General features: G+C 53.4%; 1 protein-coding gene across 7 annotated transcripts in view; it reads left to right on the forward strand.

Moving 5' to 3' along the window:
• Positions 1–14,810, forward strand: part of MAD1L1 (mitotic arrest deficient 1 like 1) — a 415,678-nt gene that overhangs the window by 79,116 nt on the left and 321,752 nt on the right. For 6 of the 7 annotated variants that reach the window (XM_057487452.1, XM_057487450.1, XM_057487449.1 and 3 more), the window contains one exon: positions 10,919–11,005. The exons of the other annotated variant lie outside the window; for it this stretch is intronic. In XM_057487452.1, the coding sequence (XP_057343435.1) occupies positions 10,919–11,005 (87 nt within the window). The remainder of the gene's footprint in view (positions 1–10,918; positions 11,006–14,810) is intronic. 7 annotated transcript variants of the gene reach the window in all.

The following is a 14,810-nucleotide window of genomic DNA, read 5'->3' on the forward strand; positions in this document are numbered from 1 at the left end:
CAGCACCCCCTTCTTGGCCAGCGCTACTTCTCCCTGAGCTGTGCGTGCAGCCACCAACCCAAGGGGGAGGGCAGTGTCCCCCACCCTGAGCTGTGCTTGTGGCCACTGTCACAATGGGGAGGGCGGTGTCCCCCACTGGGGCCTTCAGGAGTCAGGAGAATCAGATGGGCCCAGGATGTGCTCCGTGCAGTTGCCTCCCTGGCCCTCTATGCCCTCTCCCTCCATAGCTCTCTGAGTGCTGCTTCCCTAGGTGCCGGCAGCTGGGCTGGCCATGCCACTGCTCAGTGGCTCCAAACGGTGCCAGGTAACCTTGCTGGCCTCTGTAGGTGGCCTGGGGCTAATCGGGTGCTGCAGTCAGATGCAGGCTGGGGTGGGAGGTCCACACTGGCTTTGCTCACAGTGTGGCACCCTCAGGCATGCCGAGGCTGGCTCTGCTCTCCTTCCCGTGGCCTCTCCATGCAGCTGGGTCACATGGGAACAAGCCCCTGGGGCGGGGTGGGATGGAAGGCGCTGCTTGTCAAGCCCGTATCTGTGTCATGGCTATAGGAGCTGTGCTCAGAGCCTGGCCTAGGGTCAGTATGACCTGAAGGCGGGAGGCCTGCCTCCCTGTCTCTTAGAAGACATTGCCCACCACTAGGTTTCATCTGAAACCTCTCTTCTCTCACGAAGCCTTGCATGAGCCCAGCCCCACTTCAAACTCTTACCTGCCTTGGCTGTAAATACCCCCATGGCCCTTGGCCAACCCCATAATGACACTTGGACTAACTGCTTATTCCATGTTCATGTAACTCAGTGTGGGGGAGCCAAGGCCTCTAGGGTGCTGGGCCTGCTGTGGGCACACGGGGTGACTCACGTGAGACACCCTGTGTCTCCTCCAGCCTTTGTGCTCGTGGATGGAGAAGAGATTTTTTTCCATGTGAATAACAGTTTATGTTCTTAAATACTTGTTTTTCTTGACAACAGATTGGAACAAGGTGGCTGTGGAACTTCCATTCTTCATTTTATTTCACAAGTGATACTCTTCACAGAGCAGAGAGCTACAGATAAGTTAGAGAGAAACTGATGCTGCAGTATCCCAGCCATGAGAGGCCGCTGCTCCTGAGGCCCATGTCGATCTCTGTAGGTTCCCATGGCCCAGCATGTGCCCATCCCTTGCATCACTACCTAGTGTTCTTGCCTGCACACACGCGTGGCATCCTCTGTGATGGCCCTGGTAGGCTACCTGGTGTGTGACGTGTCTTCTCCATCCTCTGGGGCGCCGAGGCTGTTTCTGGTTCTTCCTGTTGCACACAACGCTGGGGTGAGCATGTGGTGCATGCACACCAGTGGATATGACCATGTCCTTGCCCTGCGTACGCCGCTAGGGGCATGTACCTGGATGAGCTTTGGCTTAGCTGTGGCCCTTGGCCCTGGCCTGCCTCCCCAACTCGGCCCCCCGCAGCCTCCCGTGCCTGTGCCTCAGGGTCTGGGCCTTGCGCCCTCTCCCCCGCCCAGAATCCACAGGGGAGCAGATTCTTATTGTTCTTACCTTCTGGAAGCAGTCCTCAGTTGGGTGCAAGCTCAGTGGCTCCCTCTCACTTATGGACGGGTAGCTGAGGCTCAGCACGGCACAGCGGCCTGCCCAGGGCTGCACAGCAGCTGGGCCCCTTCAGCAGCCTGTTGTTCTGAGGTTCTGAGCCCTCTCCCCTGTGCTGCTAAGCAGGTTGAAGAGCATCTCCCAGGAGAGCGCCCTTCTCTGAGCACTGTGTCCATGTAGTCCTTTGTTCCTACATTGCCTGAGGCTGTTCTGTGGAGCCTGTGGCTGGATGTCAGTGCTGGGCTCTGCTGCCTCTGCTGAGAGGGGTCCTTGCAGGCAGGCCAGGTGGGACAGGGGAGGGGAGGGAGGGCTGAATGTACTGTCGAGGGCTTTTCTAATTTCTGAGCATTGAGAGTCATGGCCAAGCAGTAACCTCACATCTCTGAAGTCATGGTGTGGACGGGATGGGGACAACTTGGTTTCCCCATTCTGCTCAGATGCCCGCGCACGACACATCTGCTGCCGACGGTGAGGCACACCTGCATGTGCCTCCTTGTCCACCTTCTCCCTTGTGCTGGGTGCCACCTGCCCACCACGGGGCAGCTTCATGTTGGGCCTTGGCTACATCACCTTGGCTATGTGAACTGTAGTTGTTTCTTCGTGAAATGTGGGCATTGCCTGCTCCCCTATGCTAGCCTCGTCTCCCACACCCCTGGGCTGGTTTCTGGAAGCCTCCTCTGTTCGGGTATGCAGGATGATGGCTGTTCTCCTGGGCCAACAAATCTGCCTGCAGGTGCTTTGTGTCAGGACCTCGTTCTGTTGGAGGTCCTCCTCCCTGGGTCCACTGGGACTGAATGATGGGCATGTGAATCTGGCAGGAAGCCCTTCTGCAACTCCTCAGAGCCCCCCACTGCCCAGCTGCTTAGGCCTCACCTCTGTGGGGACAAACCAGCTGTACACTCAGGCTGCCAGGGCTCCTCACCTCCTGGAAGCTAGCGTGCTATGTCCACTTGCATACCAAGCCCTCTACTTATTGTCCCTGTTCTGAGCTCCTGGCTGAAGTTGTGTTTGGGGCAATTATCCAGCCATCTTTTTGACTGTTGAAAGCATTCAAAAGATCAGCTTTTGCAGAGAGTGAGGGAATGGGGAGAGAAAATTAAGGCATTTGTTTGAAAGGTTCTGAGAGCTTTTTTTAGCTCAAACAGTTCAAAGAGCGCCTCTTGTTAATCAGGAATATTCTAGTATCCCTGGGGTGGTCACACTGGCTTAATTGGAACCTGGGGTGCTTTGAAGTCCTTTTAATCCTTCCTGAGTTGGAAAAAGAATCTGAAGGCAGCAACTGTAAATCTGACGTTTCTTCATTTTATTTACGCGTGTCCGGAGACCCCTGGGATTCATTCCCCTGAAGCAGTTATGCCTGTTGCTGGCTGACAGACACCAGCTGAACTTCACCAGGCTGGAGTGCATGCCGGTCCCTGGCAGGAGAGCTGACACAGCCTTTGGGTGCCTGGACAGGCGAGCCGGGTGGCTGGTGCGGCTGCCCTTGTGGGCTGTGGTTGTGCCAGAGTCTCTGAGGAGGGGCCTCATGGCCCCAGCAGCCCTGACGGAGGCTTGCACCATGTGGAAACTCCCTCTTCCACAGAAAAACTGGTCTCTAGCTGCTGGGCTATCTGACGGCAGAATTCCGGTCCCAGGCCTTCTTGTCAAGGGACCTGTGAGCACGTGTGCCACCCACGAGTCACCTCCTGTCACTGAGGGTCCTGCCTGACTGTGGAGGGCCTCCAGTGGCCTGTCCCATAGTCTGTCCTGGCCCATCTCAGGGGCAGGTCCCACCCAGCAGGGTGCCTGCCCCCCACTCCGCACTCACTCTCCCTTCATCCCCCCAGTGTGGCTCATGGACTCCAACTGTCACTTAACACACTTGCTGTGTTCGTTTTGTGTTACCCAGAAGTCTACAGGCTCTGAGTGATGGGGACGGTCGGCTGGGGCTGCGGGCTGGGGCTGCCTTTCTCTGGTGCCCACCTTCTCCACTCTGACCCCCTTTCATGAATAGGCACTTTCTGGAGCAGTGCCTGGATATGCTCAGAATCACCTCACGTCTGCTCTGGAGCAGGGCCTGGGATGGATATATGTTTGTTTCTCATAATGTGCCCTGTATTTACATAGCAGCCTATCGTACAAGTCAGGGTGGGAATGTCAGTTCATATAACCCCATTCTTGGTGAATTCATGCTGGGAACTAATAGCTACCACCTGGCTTTCTGATTGGCTCAGCTGCCATCTGGTCATGAATTCTGCAGGGCTGCCCCGTGGCTCAGCACGATAACCCGATACTGTCCAAAAGGCCCTTTGTGTGCAGCACTCGGACAACCTGTGGGTGGCTGCTGCTTCACATCCATCTTGCTGGTGAGGAAGCTGAGGCTTGCCGAGGCTGGTGGACTGTTGGGCTGCACAGCTGGTAATGAATTGGTTAGGGTGACTGCTTGCTGTCTCCTCTTTGTGCTGCTCGTCATTAGCAGAACTTGCTTTTTGCCAACAAAACCATCACCTGCCTGCACCCTCTGTCATTGTTCTGTGGACACAGGGCGGTCTGTGCGAGTCTCCAGAAGGCAGGACTGCTCCTTCAGGAGCCCTGCACCTCATTGCTTCACTCCTGATTCTTTGCCTGAGATATTTTGATAGATTCCACAGCACAGTGGGTGGTATATATTTATAAAGAAAAGACTGTCCTTAAAGAGTGCATACCATCCCACACACGTGTCCTCTAAGTGAAGAACATCCCCTTGAAAACATGCCTTCCCTCCCCCTTCTGGCCCCTTACCCTTCCCACTTCCGAGCCCAGACCCTGCACCTGGCGCCAATCACTCAGGCTCTGTGAAACGTCATGAGCATTTGCTCTTAGTCCCTCACCTAGGAGGGATCTTGATCCAGTCTGAGATGTGCCTGTTTCTGCCAATTGCACATGTTGTTGTAATGATATGATTTAATTAAATATTACAGAGGCTGATGAAAAAATTAATGTGTAAAGAAAGCAATGTTTCTGTTAAAGCCAAGTTGAATACTCTGGAAAATCTCAAAGGAAAATTATCAAAAATACTGCTGCTGAATAAAGTGAACTGGTTATAAAATATTAAAAGGAAAAGTTGTAAAAGGAAGATTGCAGGTGTCCATTTTAAAGAAACAAAGCTAAAAATCATGGATTGTGTGTCGTGGTTTATGCAAAAAATATAAGATGAAACTCAAGTTAGTGGATTCATTTTTGAAGAAAAAGTCTGCAGCTTGGGGAATGACTGTATATTTGTAATATTTTAAGTTAAAATGTTTGAGATACATATATAAAAACATTTGCTTCCCCACTTTAGCCAATTTTTAGAATTGGTTACTGGTTTTGATTATTTTAGATAGGATACCTTTTACTAATATATTTTTGACCCACTTATAAAGCAAACTATTCTTATTGTTATATGTAGCTAAGCATTTAGGAATGATATATGATTGTTTTATTATAAATGGTTATAGTTAGATTTTTATGTATTCATTATGAAATATTTTCAGAGAATTTTTGTAAAATATGTGATTCTGCAGTATATGTTTACAATGCTAAGCTTTAAAAAATAAGTTTCTGAGTAGGTATTACATTTCCCTGGTACAAATACTAACTTTTAAAAAAGGTATATAGTGATTAAGTTTCCTGCCCAGGATTTATCCTTTACAACAGGAAGCCACTGTTTCTGTCTTATTTATCTTTCATTTTTTTGATAGGTCAATATTTATTTATTTATTTGAATGAAGTGGGTATACAGTATCATATTGTTCAGATGTGCAACATAACGACTGGATAACTATACACATTACTAGATGCTTGTTATGGCAAGGGTAGTTACCCCGTTACCATACCACGATATTACAGTGGATTGGTTCTGTTCTCTATGCTGTACTTCCATTCCTGTGTCTGACATATTACACTTTATAGTTTGTACCTCTTCATATCCGCTTCACCTCTTTCACACATACCCTCCCTATGGTAATCAGCAGTCCATTGTCTTTATTTGTGGGTCTATTTCTCTTTTCTATGTTTTGTTTTTTAGGTTTCACAGGTAAGTAAAATCATACAGTATTTGTTTTTCTCTGCCTGGCTTATTTCACAGCATTAATACCTTCTAGGTCCAGCCAGATTGTTGCAAATGGCAGGATTTCCTTCTTTTTATGGCTGAATAATATTCCATTGTGCATGTACCATTTCTTTATCCATTCATCTGTCAATGGACTTAGGTTGTTTCTGTATCTTGGTTATTGTAAATAGCTCTGCAGTGAACATTAGGGGTGCAGTGTTTTTCTTCCTAGACAATTTTTATACTCATATAAACCAATACTAGTAGCAATACAGCCATGCTGCTTTGTTTTCCATTTCTTTTAGGCAAAAGATGGCACAGTACACTCATGTTCTGCTTCCCGAGTTTTTATTTAGGAATGCATTTTGGAGAGTTTGCCACATAAATATCTGAAGAGAGTCTTTCTTTCCTCTTTATTTTAAACAGGTCCATTACATGGAAGGGCTGTGATTCATGTAACCAGTAATATTAAACCTGTCACCCAGTGATCAGAGTTCAGACTTTGGTAGAATTTAGTTGGATAGTCATTGTTCTGGGGAGGCATCATGGTTTCTTATTCACTTAGCTTGTATTTATTGAAAGCCCACTGTTGAGCCAGGCATTATTCTGAATTCAAGACCAGTGTATAATACAGCAACTACAAAAAATCAAACCCTTGCTGTTACGGAGCTTGCCTTCTAGTTGAAACAGAAAGATGACAACCAAGTAAATAGGTAAACATATAGCATGTGAGATGGTGGCACGTTCTGTGGAGGAGACTTCAGGAAGAGGGACTGGGGGTTCGGGTTCACTGTGTTAAATGGGTGGGTGGGGCAGATGCCCATGAGAACCCAGTGGCTTTTGAGGTAAGCTGATGAGGGAGCTCGAGCTTGCTGCTGAGGCCCTCAGGGCAGCACCTTCCAGCGGTGGGTGGAGCCCCAGAGTGGAGTGTGAGGGGATGGGGGGGCCACTTCCAGCAGTGGGTGCAGCCCCGGGGTGGGGTGGGGGGCAGATTGCCATGGCTGCATGGGTGCTGCTGGTGATGCTGTGCCTCGCTTGGCATTGTGGTGGTGTACTGGGGGGTTTTGGCAAAGGCATGTGATCTAACGTACATTTTAAAGTGACCACCGCGGTTGCTGTGTTACAAACATGTTTGAAGGGCAAGTTTGAAATCAAGAGGACAAGTGAGGCCGTCGCAATGGCCAAGGGTAGGGGTGGCAGCCTAGGTCATGGCAGGGTGGCAGAGCTGGTACAAAATAGATGAATTCGGGGCCACTTTGAAGATGGAGCTGATGGATTAGCTGTGGGGTGTGGATAAGGCTTTAGGGATTGCAGGCTTTGGCCTGAGTAGCTGGCAGAATAGGGATTCAGGCCTTCAAGATAGAGAAGACATTGGAGGAACAGGATTTGGGAGGGCGGAAGGTCGAGGTGTGGGTTTGGGTGTGTTGGGTCGGGGGTCCTTCTTGGAGCCCACAGATGGAGCAGCCTGGCATTTGGAAGCTGCGATCTCAAGTGCAGTTAGCTTGTGTATACAGCGGTGGGATCCCGTGGTTGTGAGCATGGCTGGGTTGGAGGAGGGGGCGGGGAGAGGAGATCCTGTGGGGCTTGAGGCAGACAGCGTTCAGGATCGGGAGGCCAGTGAAGGTGCAGCAGCGAGGCCAGAGGAGAGCCAGGAGGGCAGCCCTGGGGGAGGCGGGTGTGGGACCTGATCTGAGGGTTTCGGTGAAGATATTCTAACAAGTCCTGCCTGAAAAGGGTTCAAGACGTCCGGGTTGAGCAGAGCAGAGGCCGTGTGCACCAACAGTTTTTTGGGGGGTGCTTTGGGTGGGGGAGATGCATGGATGAGGCAGTAGCTCCGGGCGTGGGGGCCATATGGACAGGTGGCTGAAGCCCTGTCAGCAGACAGACCACTTAGCGTGGTTGCCCCTGGATGGTTTGGAAGTATGGGGAGAACCCAGGCTCTGTCTGGAGTGAAGTGGAGGCCTGAGTTATTCTGGAGCAGTGGATTGCAGAAGCACATGTCTGTCGTGTCTGTTCTGTCAAGCAGCCAGTGGAGCTTGGGAGCCTGGGCTTCAGGAACCGTCAGTGGTCAGCTTCCTTTTGCAGCTCAGCAGCCTCAAGGCCAGCGCAGCAGGAAGAGCCACCAGAAGGTGCCTGTCAGAGCCTGGCTCTGGTCTAGGCCACACAGAGGTCATGCCTGTCTTCCAGAAAACTGTCTGCTTCTCCCACTCCTGGGAGGAGCACAGGTCTTATCTGAACTCAGTCCTTGGTAGTATGGATCCCCCCGACCCCAGCTGCCCCTCCCCACAGGGCTGTGCCACTTCATCAGGAATAAAGTGATTTCCTGCCAGCCTGTCCTGTTGCCCCGTGAGTGCCTGTCCTCTTGGGTTCCAATACTGAGCTTTGCTGTCTAATGTCTCCTATTCCTGGTTCTGCAGACTTCCTGCAGGAATGAGCCCTGGAAGGGGAACCCCCTCACTTGGCTGTGTCCCCTCTGTTGGGCTCTGGCTGAAGCCCACGCCCTGGACTGTGGCTGGGGTCCTGTGGGCCTTGCTCCTCAGAATGAGAACTCCCTGAAGAAAGCTTGGGGTTTCTTGTTTGTTACCTTGGTGTTGCTGAGACTTCTTTCACCTCAGAGATCGGGGTCCTCTGGGTCTCGTGTTTCACACCCATTGACCCCTGCACTCTGGGCCCCACAAGGGCCCCAGCCCACTGCTGGGGCCTCAGAGTGACTGCTGCCAGGGCTGGCATGCCCTTTCATCGAAAGTAACCCCGCAGGTCCACTTTCCCAGGCCCCTGCTGTTCTGTATGCAGCTAAATGTGAGTCAAAACTCAGCTGCAGATCAAACTGAAGCATGTTTTTCCCTTTAAAACCCACCAGTTCGAGTTAAAAGGCTTCTCAGCTGAAGCAGGGTTCTCAGTGGCGGCTGTCACAGTTCGGGCTGCCACTGCAACTGTCACTTGCCTGTGGTCTCCAAGCTGGAGAATCCTGAGGCCCTCTGTGAAGGCCTTCCCCTTTCCAGTGTGTGAAGTGGAAGTTTCAGGATGGATTCTTCCCGTCTTTGTGCTTGGTGCTATTCTGGGCCATGTTGGTATGTGGCCTGACTCGGGTTAGTTACCGGGATTTAGCTGATCCTCAGAGCGCCCTTGGTAAACACCCCCGAGTAGCTGTAACCACACAGCAGGTCAGGAGGCTTCCAGAGCATAATGCTCTTCCTGCCAGTTGGACGAGCTTTGGCCTCTGGTCCCTGACTTGATGTGTGGTGAAGGCTGCAGCTGCTTACTCATCCTCCCGACTCCACAGCTCTTCAGGGGCTCTTCCCATGGGACAAGGCCCTCCTCCTGAATCCAGGGTGTCCCCTCCACTTCCAGATGCCCTCCTCCCTGTCCTGAGCCCCTGGTCTGTGCTGAGCCCCCTCTTCTACCAGCTGCCTGCCTCCTCCCACCGGGCATCCCAGCAGCACTGCAGAGTTATTTGTACTTTTACATGTAATATATGAATTCTCACCCTAAGAAATGCAAGTAGTGCATTTGAAGTCAAAGGCCTTTTGAGTGTACCACTGGCGTTAGCCTTGAGCTGGAGGTGCCCGCTGGTGGTGGTCTGTAGGTGCACTCTGGACACATGCACACGTATCGTTGGAGCATTCCCTCTGAACCTCGAGGTGGGGAGCTCTGCAGGTGCTGGTGCAGCCTCTGCACCTGACTGTGCCCAGCTCACCGGGGCCCCTGCGGATGGGCTGGGTGCAGCCTCGGCACCTGACTGCCCAGCTCACCAGGGTCCCTGCGGACGGGCTGGGTGCAGCCTCGGCACCTGACTGTGCCCAGCTCACTGGGGCTCCTGCGGACTGGCTGGGTGCCTGTTGCTCCCTGCACTCAGTGCTCTGAGGCCCGAACATGTGATGGCCGCTTGTGGCCCAGGAATCAGTCCCCTGCTCCCGTGGGCTGCCTCCTTGTCTTGCATCTGGTCACCTGTACCCTCCCAGTGCCTCCAGTGCCGCCCTCGACCTGAGCAACGATGGTGTGAAAGCCTCAGGCTCTCTGCCCTTGCCTTGGAGGACGGCCTATGCCACCCTCCCTGTGCTCATCCTACAACCTGTGCGGCTCAGAGAGCGCGGGCGGAGAAGGCGCAGGCCAACCTGGGGCACTGCACACTGTACCCGTGCCTGCCTCTCTGTCTCCATGCACAGTGCCGGCTGACCCCAGGGGCAGCCCACGTTCATCTCTAAGCCTGGAGGCTGAGTGGAGCTTCCCATGCTCAGCTTGGGTGAACAGTCACTGTGCAGGAGCAAGTCCTTTGGCCCCAGGACGTCCTCGCGGTGGCCCCCCTGTGGCCGCTGTTGGGAGCAGCCCACAGAGCCATGTCGTGGGGCGGGCTCACCTTGTCAGAGTTGCTCACTGTGTCCCGTCTCCACAGCTAGAAAGTACAGGTTAAAAAGTCTTGAAGAAAGTTCCCCCAATGAAATTATAGAAAATTTGAAAAATAAAAAAATACCAGGAATGTGAGGCTGAGATGTGACTCCTGGTTTTTCTAAACAAGAAACTTGTTTTCTCCCAATTCTTATCTCCACAGATAGGTTATTAATCTGGTTAATCTGCACTTAACCTTATTTTCTGGTTGTGTGTGTGTGTGTATGTGTGTACATACATAATGTATATTTGTTGCTGTTGTTAAAAAGAACCAAATACATTAGCATTTAAGAGTGTTTCCCATGTTACTTGCACCTGCTGGTTTAAATGGCTCCTTGTGTACACCGTCTTCTATAAAACTAATCTGAAGTTTGTGCAGCAGCACAGATGGCAGGAGTGGGGGTCTCAGCTTCCCACTCTGCACTGGGGTGGTGGGGCGCCCTCCTAGGCTGTCGGCGGGACGAACAGCTGGGCCTCTGCAGAGAGCTCAGAGTAGCGCCCTTCTCGAGGTGTGCTGGCGTGACTGTGTTGCTCAGGGATCCCGTGTCCTCGAGTGATGGAGGTTGTACCCTGGGTTTGTACAGTGGAGCAGCCTTGCCACTGTGTTCTCATTTTTTCTGCGTAGTGACACTTTGCTGTGTATTGACCCTGTTTTTACAGGGGAAATAAAATCACAGCTTATAAAAATAACTGACGATCTTGGGAGGCTAGTGATAGGCTGTGGTTTGAGCCTCGGTCGCGGCATGTGCTGCGCCGCACACGCAGCCCTGGGAAGCGGCCATGCGACTTCACATGGCTTCGGCTTGTCAGCAGCTGGCATGGCTTTTGGTGGTCACCTCATGTGCCGACTCAGGTCCCCTCCAGGGAGCGACTATTGCTGAGTGTGTGTGTGCTTGATCCCACAGGACCCCGGAAGACCTTTCCAGGTTCATTGTTGAGCTGCAGCAGCGAGAACTCTCCCTGAAGGACAGAAACAGCTCCATCACCAGCAGGTAGGCCTGGCAGCCCGCGTGCTCACAGGGGTACATCTGCCTCGGAAAGCTGGGGTCAGTGAGGGGGTGCCCTGGGTTTGGCTTGAGTGGCCTGAGCCCCTGTGAGTGGGCGCTGGGTCTTCAGGGCGTGTCCCTGCCCTGGGGCGGTGAGACTCAGTGGAGGCAGCAAGATAACATTATCCCAACCACGTGCCAGCTGACTGCTGGCTTCTGGGTGCCTGGGGTCTGCCTGGGGGAGTGAGAGCCGACACGTGGAGCATTCCCACCTGCGCGGTGCACGGGCTCCTGGGGGCTCTTTGATGGCATGCAGACCCGGACCTCGGGGTAAACGCAGCTGTGTGCACTGTGCACTCAGGACAGACGGGAGCCTTGGGCCGCACGTAACGGGAATCGTGCCCTGTGGCTTATGTGCTGAGGAAGTTTGTTTCCTCCTTGGCGGGCAGGAAGCCCAGGGGTGGGCAGCAGCTGGGAGACTCCTTCCAGGGCTGTGAGCTAGGCGGTGTCCTCCTGACGCCAGGTACATGGTGTGTTTTCCGACACCACTTCTGTAACTGGCTGACTGCCCCCCCAGCCAGAGACAGCAGACCCCACAGATGGGCTCCGTTTCACAAGACTGTCCCCACTTCAGACACCAGCCATGGTATGGAGTCCAAGGTTCTTGCACTCCTGCCTGGCTGATTACAAATTCAGGGGCTCCCTCAATCCCCCCTCAGGTTCTATAATTCACTAGAATGATTCTCAGAATTCTGGGAAGCACTTTGTTTACAATTACTGACTTACTACAAAAGGTGTGACTCAGAACAGCAGGTGGCAGATGTGTGGGGGCACAAACTTCCATGAACTCTCCCGGCACCACCCTCAGGCACCTCGGTGTTGCAGTCCACCGACTTGGGAGCTGCCTGGGTCCTGTCACTGAGAGGTTTTTGTGGAGTTGCCATGCTGGGTTAGGTCCCTGCTGTTGGTGATGGACTCAGCCCCCACCCACCTCCCCTTCCCTGGAAGTCTGACCCTCAAGTTGTGCAGTCCATTCCTCTGGTGCCCAGTCCCCATCTTGAGGTTGCTGTGGGCGCCCAGAGCACCCCATCAGCACAGCCTCCAGTGCGATTGAAAGGGGCTTATCAGCAATAAGAAACAATGCTCCTGCTACTTCAAAATCCCGAGGGTGTAGGAGTTCTGTGCCAGGAATGGGGACCGAGCCCAGTACTTATTTTCTATAGAACCACCCCAGCCTTATCCATACTGTCTCCTGATGCCCTCCAGTGCCCAGGCAGGGTAGCTTCCCAGGTTCTGGGGGTCACATCCACCTGCCTTTTTCTTGGGTTTTCTTTTTGGAACCAGGAAACCTTTCCTAGGACCCCCACTGCCAGCAGATGCACCCTCTAGCCTCAGTGGCCCAAATGGGATTATGTGCCTGCCCCAGACCACTTAACACCATAGCAGCGTTCCCATGACTAGCGGTGGCTCTGCTCCTGCTCAGAGCACTTGGGGAGTGTGGGCTGTGGAGTGAGGCCGGGCCCTCCATTGGGCAGAGGGCCCTGGCAAAGGCGGGAGCATCTGCAGCACCGACCCAGCCAGTCAGCCTGTTTACCCCTGATGGCCCACTGCGGCCTCGTCCCTCAGTAGGGCTGGGGCTTTAATAATTTAGTGGTAGCCAGAGGAAGGTTTTCTCATTTTGGGATTGCTGTCACTTTGAAAATTGGCTTTGAGAAGTATCTGGTTATGTTAGACACAATCACATCAATTTAGTTTCAAGACCTCAAATGATGAAGATCGCCTTTTGCTTTCAAAGCTACTCTAAGATGAAACGGGCTTTGAGACTGATTTGAAACTAAAGCTTTACCATTTTTCTAGGCAATCTTCTTTGTTTTACTTTGAATTTGAAATAGAATGAACTATGAGGAGAAAGGGAACTTGTCTCCATTTTCTTCCTGCCAACCTGTGAGATATTTTCTAAAAGTACCTGCTTTGTCCAGCAGCAGGAAGGTCAGCCTTTATGTCTGAGAGCCATGGCGAGGAGTGGCTCCCTCATGCAGGTCCCAGCTGTGCCGGCGCTGGTGTTGTGTGGGCTCAGCCCTCCATCTCTTTCTTCTTGGGGGTGGCTTGGGCAGGAACTCTACCTCAGGGAGCAGCCCTCCCCAGAGGGCAGGTGGTCTGCATGGGCCCCTTCTCAGGACCCTTGGTTTCCCACTGAGAGCCAGTGCAGCCTCGCGAGGCCAGGTGACTCTCAGGCATCCCACGGAAGAGCTCTGTGCTTCCCCTCATCAGCAGGACAGACCTTAGGAGGTGGCATGAAGTGTGCCAGCACCTGCCTTGGGGCCTGGGGATGTTGGTGTCAGGAGGTACACAGGCATCTGTGGAGATAGAGTGGTGCGATGGAGTGGTGCGCTCCTGTGCCCAGGCACCAGGCCCACTGCCTGCCTGCACTCTATCTCACATGGGAGCACAGCTCAGAAAGCCCGAAGTTCTTGAGGCCTCAGATGATCAGGAGCTGTCGGGCAGTTCTGCCTCATACATCATCACAGACTCTGGTGTGCGAGCCTTGTGGGTTGCTGGCAGGCATGCTGTGCCTGGGAGGCCTGTACTGGCCAGGATGGCAGGTGCCATGTAACCCAGCATTCTTTATACCCTGGGGTTGGGCGCTGCAGTCCCTGTAGGCAGCCAGGCAACATTGCCGTTTGTCATGGCGTTCTTTGTGGAGGGCCAGGATGTCTCGTGAGGTTGGAGCAACTGGTTCAAGAAATTAAGGTCACGTGGGAAGAGACATCTTGGCAATGGTGCGCAGAGGGGGTCCGGGCCATGCCCCGGTGGCGCTCCTCACTTAGGCAGAGTCCTGAAGTGCATGTTCATCCAAAACCCGTGGGCCCAGGCCCGAGAGGGACTCCTGTGGGCTTTGTCTTCTGAGCATGTCCCATTTGCTGAGGCCTCGCAGTTGCTACCTTGGCCCAGGGCTCTTCAGCCTCTTCCCATAGCTACCTGCCCGCTTCTGTCAGGGCAGAGTGGCACTTGCTGCTGCATGCTGAGCGAGCAAGAGCGGGTAAGGGGGGTCTCATGCCAACTTGCCATAATGAGGGCAGAAAGCGTCCTGCACAGCATGGAAGCTGGGTGGGAAAGCCATTGCCCACTTTGCTGGGGATAAGATGATGTCATACCTCTGGCCACGTGCCAGGCCACCTGCCAGCCTGGGTGGAGGAGAGCATTTCCACACCTCGTTCTGGCTCCTGACTCCCTGTCACTGGTGACTCCTGGCTCTGCCCTCCACCCTGTGTGTGACTGGGACTTTCACCTTCCTTACTGTCATGCTTGCAGACCGGAAGCTCATGGTGGGCCTGTGCTTCCCTGGCTGGACCGGGCTTTCAGAGGCCGATGTCCAGAGCCCTATGCATTCAGGGCAGGGCTGCTTCCTCCTACGGCAGGTGGGGAGGAACTTAGTTGCTAGTGTCATGCGTGTTAAGTTCTGAACACACCTCCTGTGTCAGAGTGGGGCTGGCGCTTGCCATGTGAATGACGTGGAAAGGTGAGGGTGGGCCTGGTCATCAGGAGCACTCAGGAAATGCCTAATGATATACAGGTGTGGTGTGATCCATGTTCCTGGTCCGGGCAGAGTTCCGGTTGGCAGCTTGTAGGGTGGTGAAGGGTGCCTCCCTTTCTGCAGAGGGCTGCGTGGGCCGGGCTGGGCCTGTGCTGTTTCCCATCTGTGGCCCTTGGGGTACAGCTCCATGGCACCGTGGACCCTGGTGTGAACCTGTTGGGGTGCTGGGATTCAGTGTCCCCCATAAGCATGGGCAGCGGGGGCGGTGGCATTGGT

The sequence above is a fragment of the Manis pentadactyla genome, chromosome 10 (assembly GCF_030020395.1).
Source record: "Manis pentadactyla isolate mManPen7 chromosome 10, mManPen7.hap1, whole genome shotgun sequence".
Taxonomy (NCBI): domain Eukaryota; kingdom Metazoa; phylum Chordata; class Mammalia; order Pholidota; family Manidae; genus Manis; species Manis pentadactyla.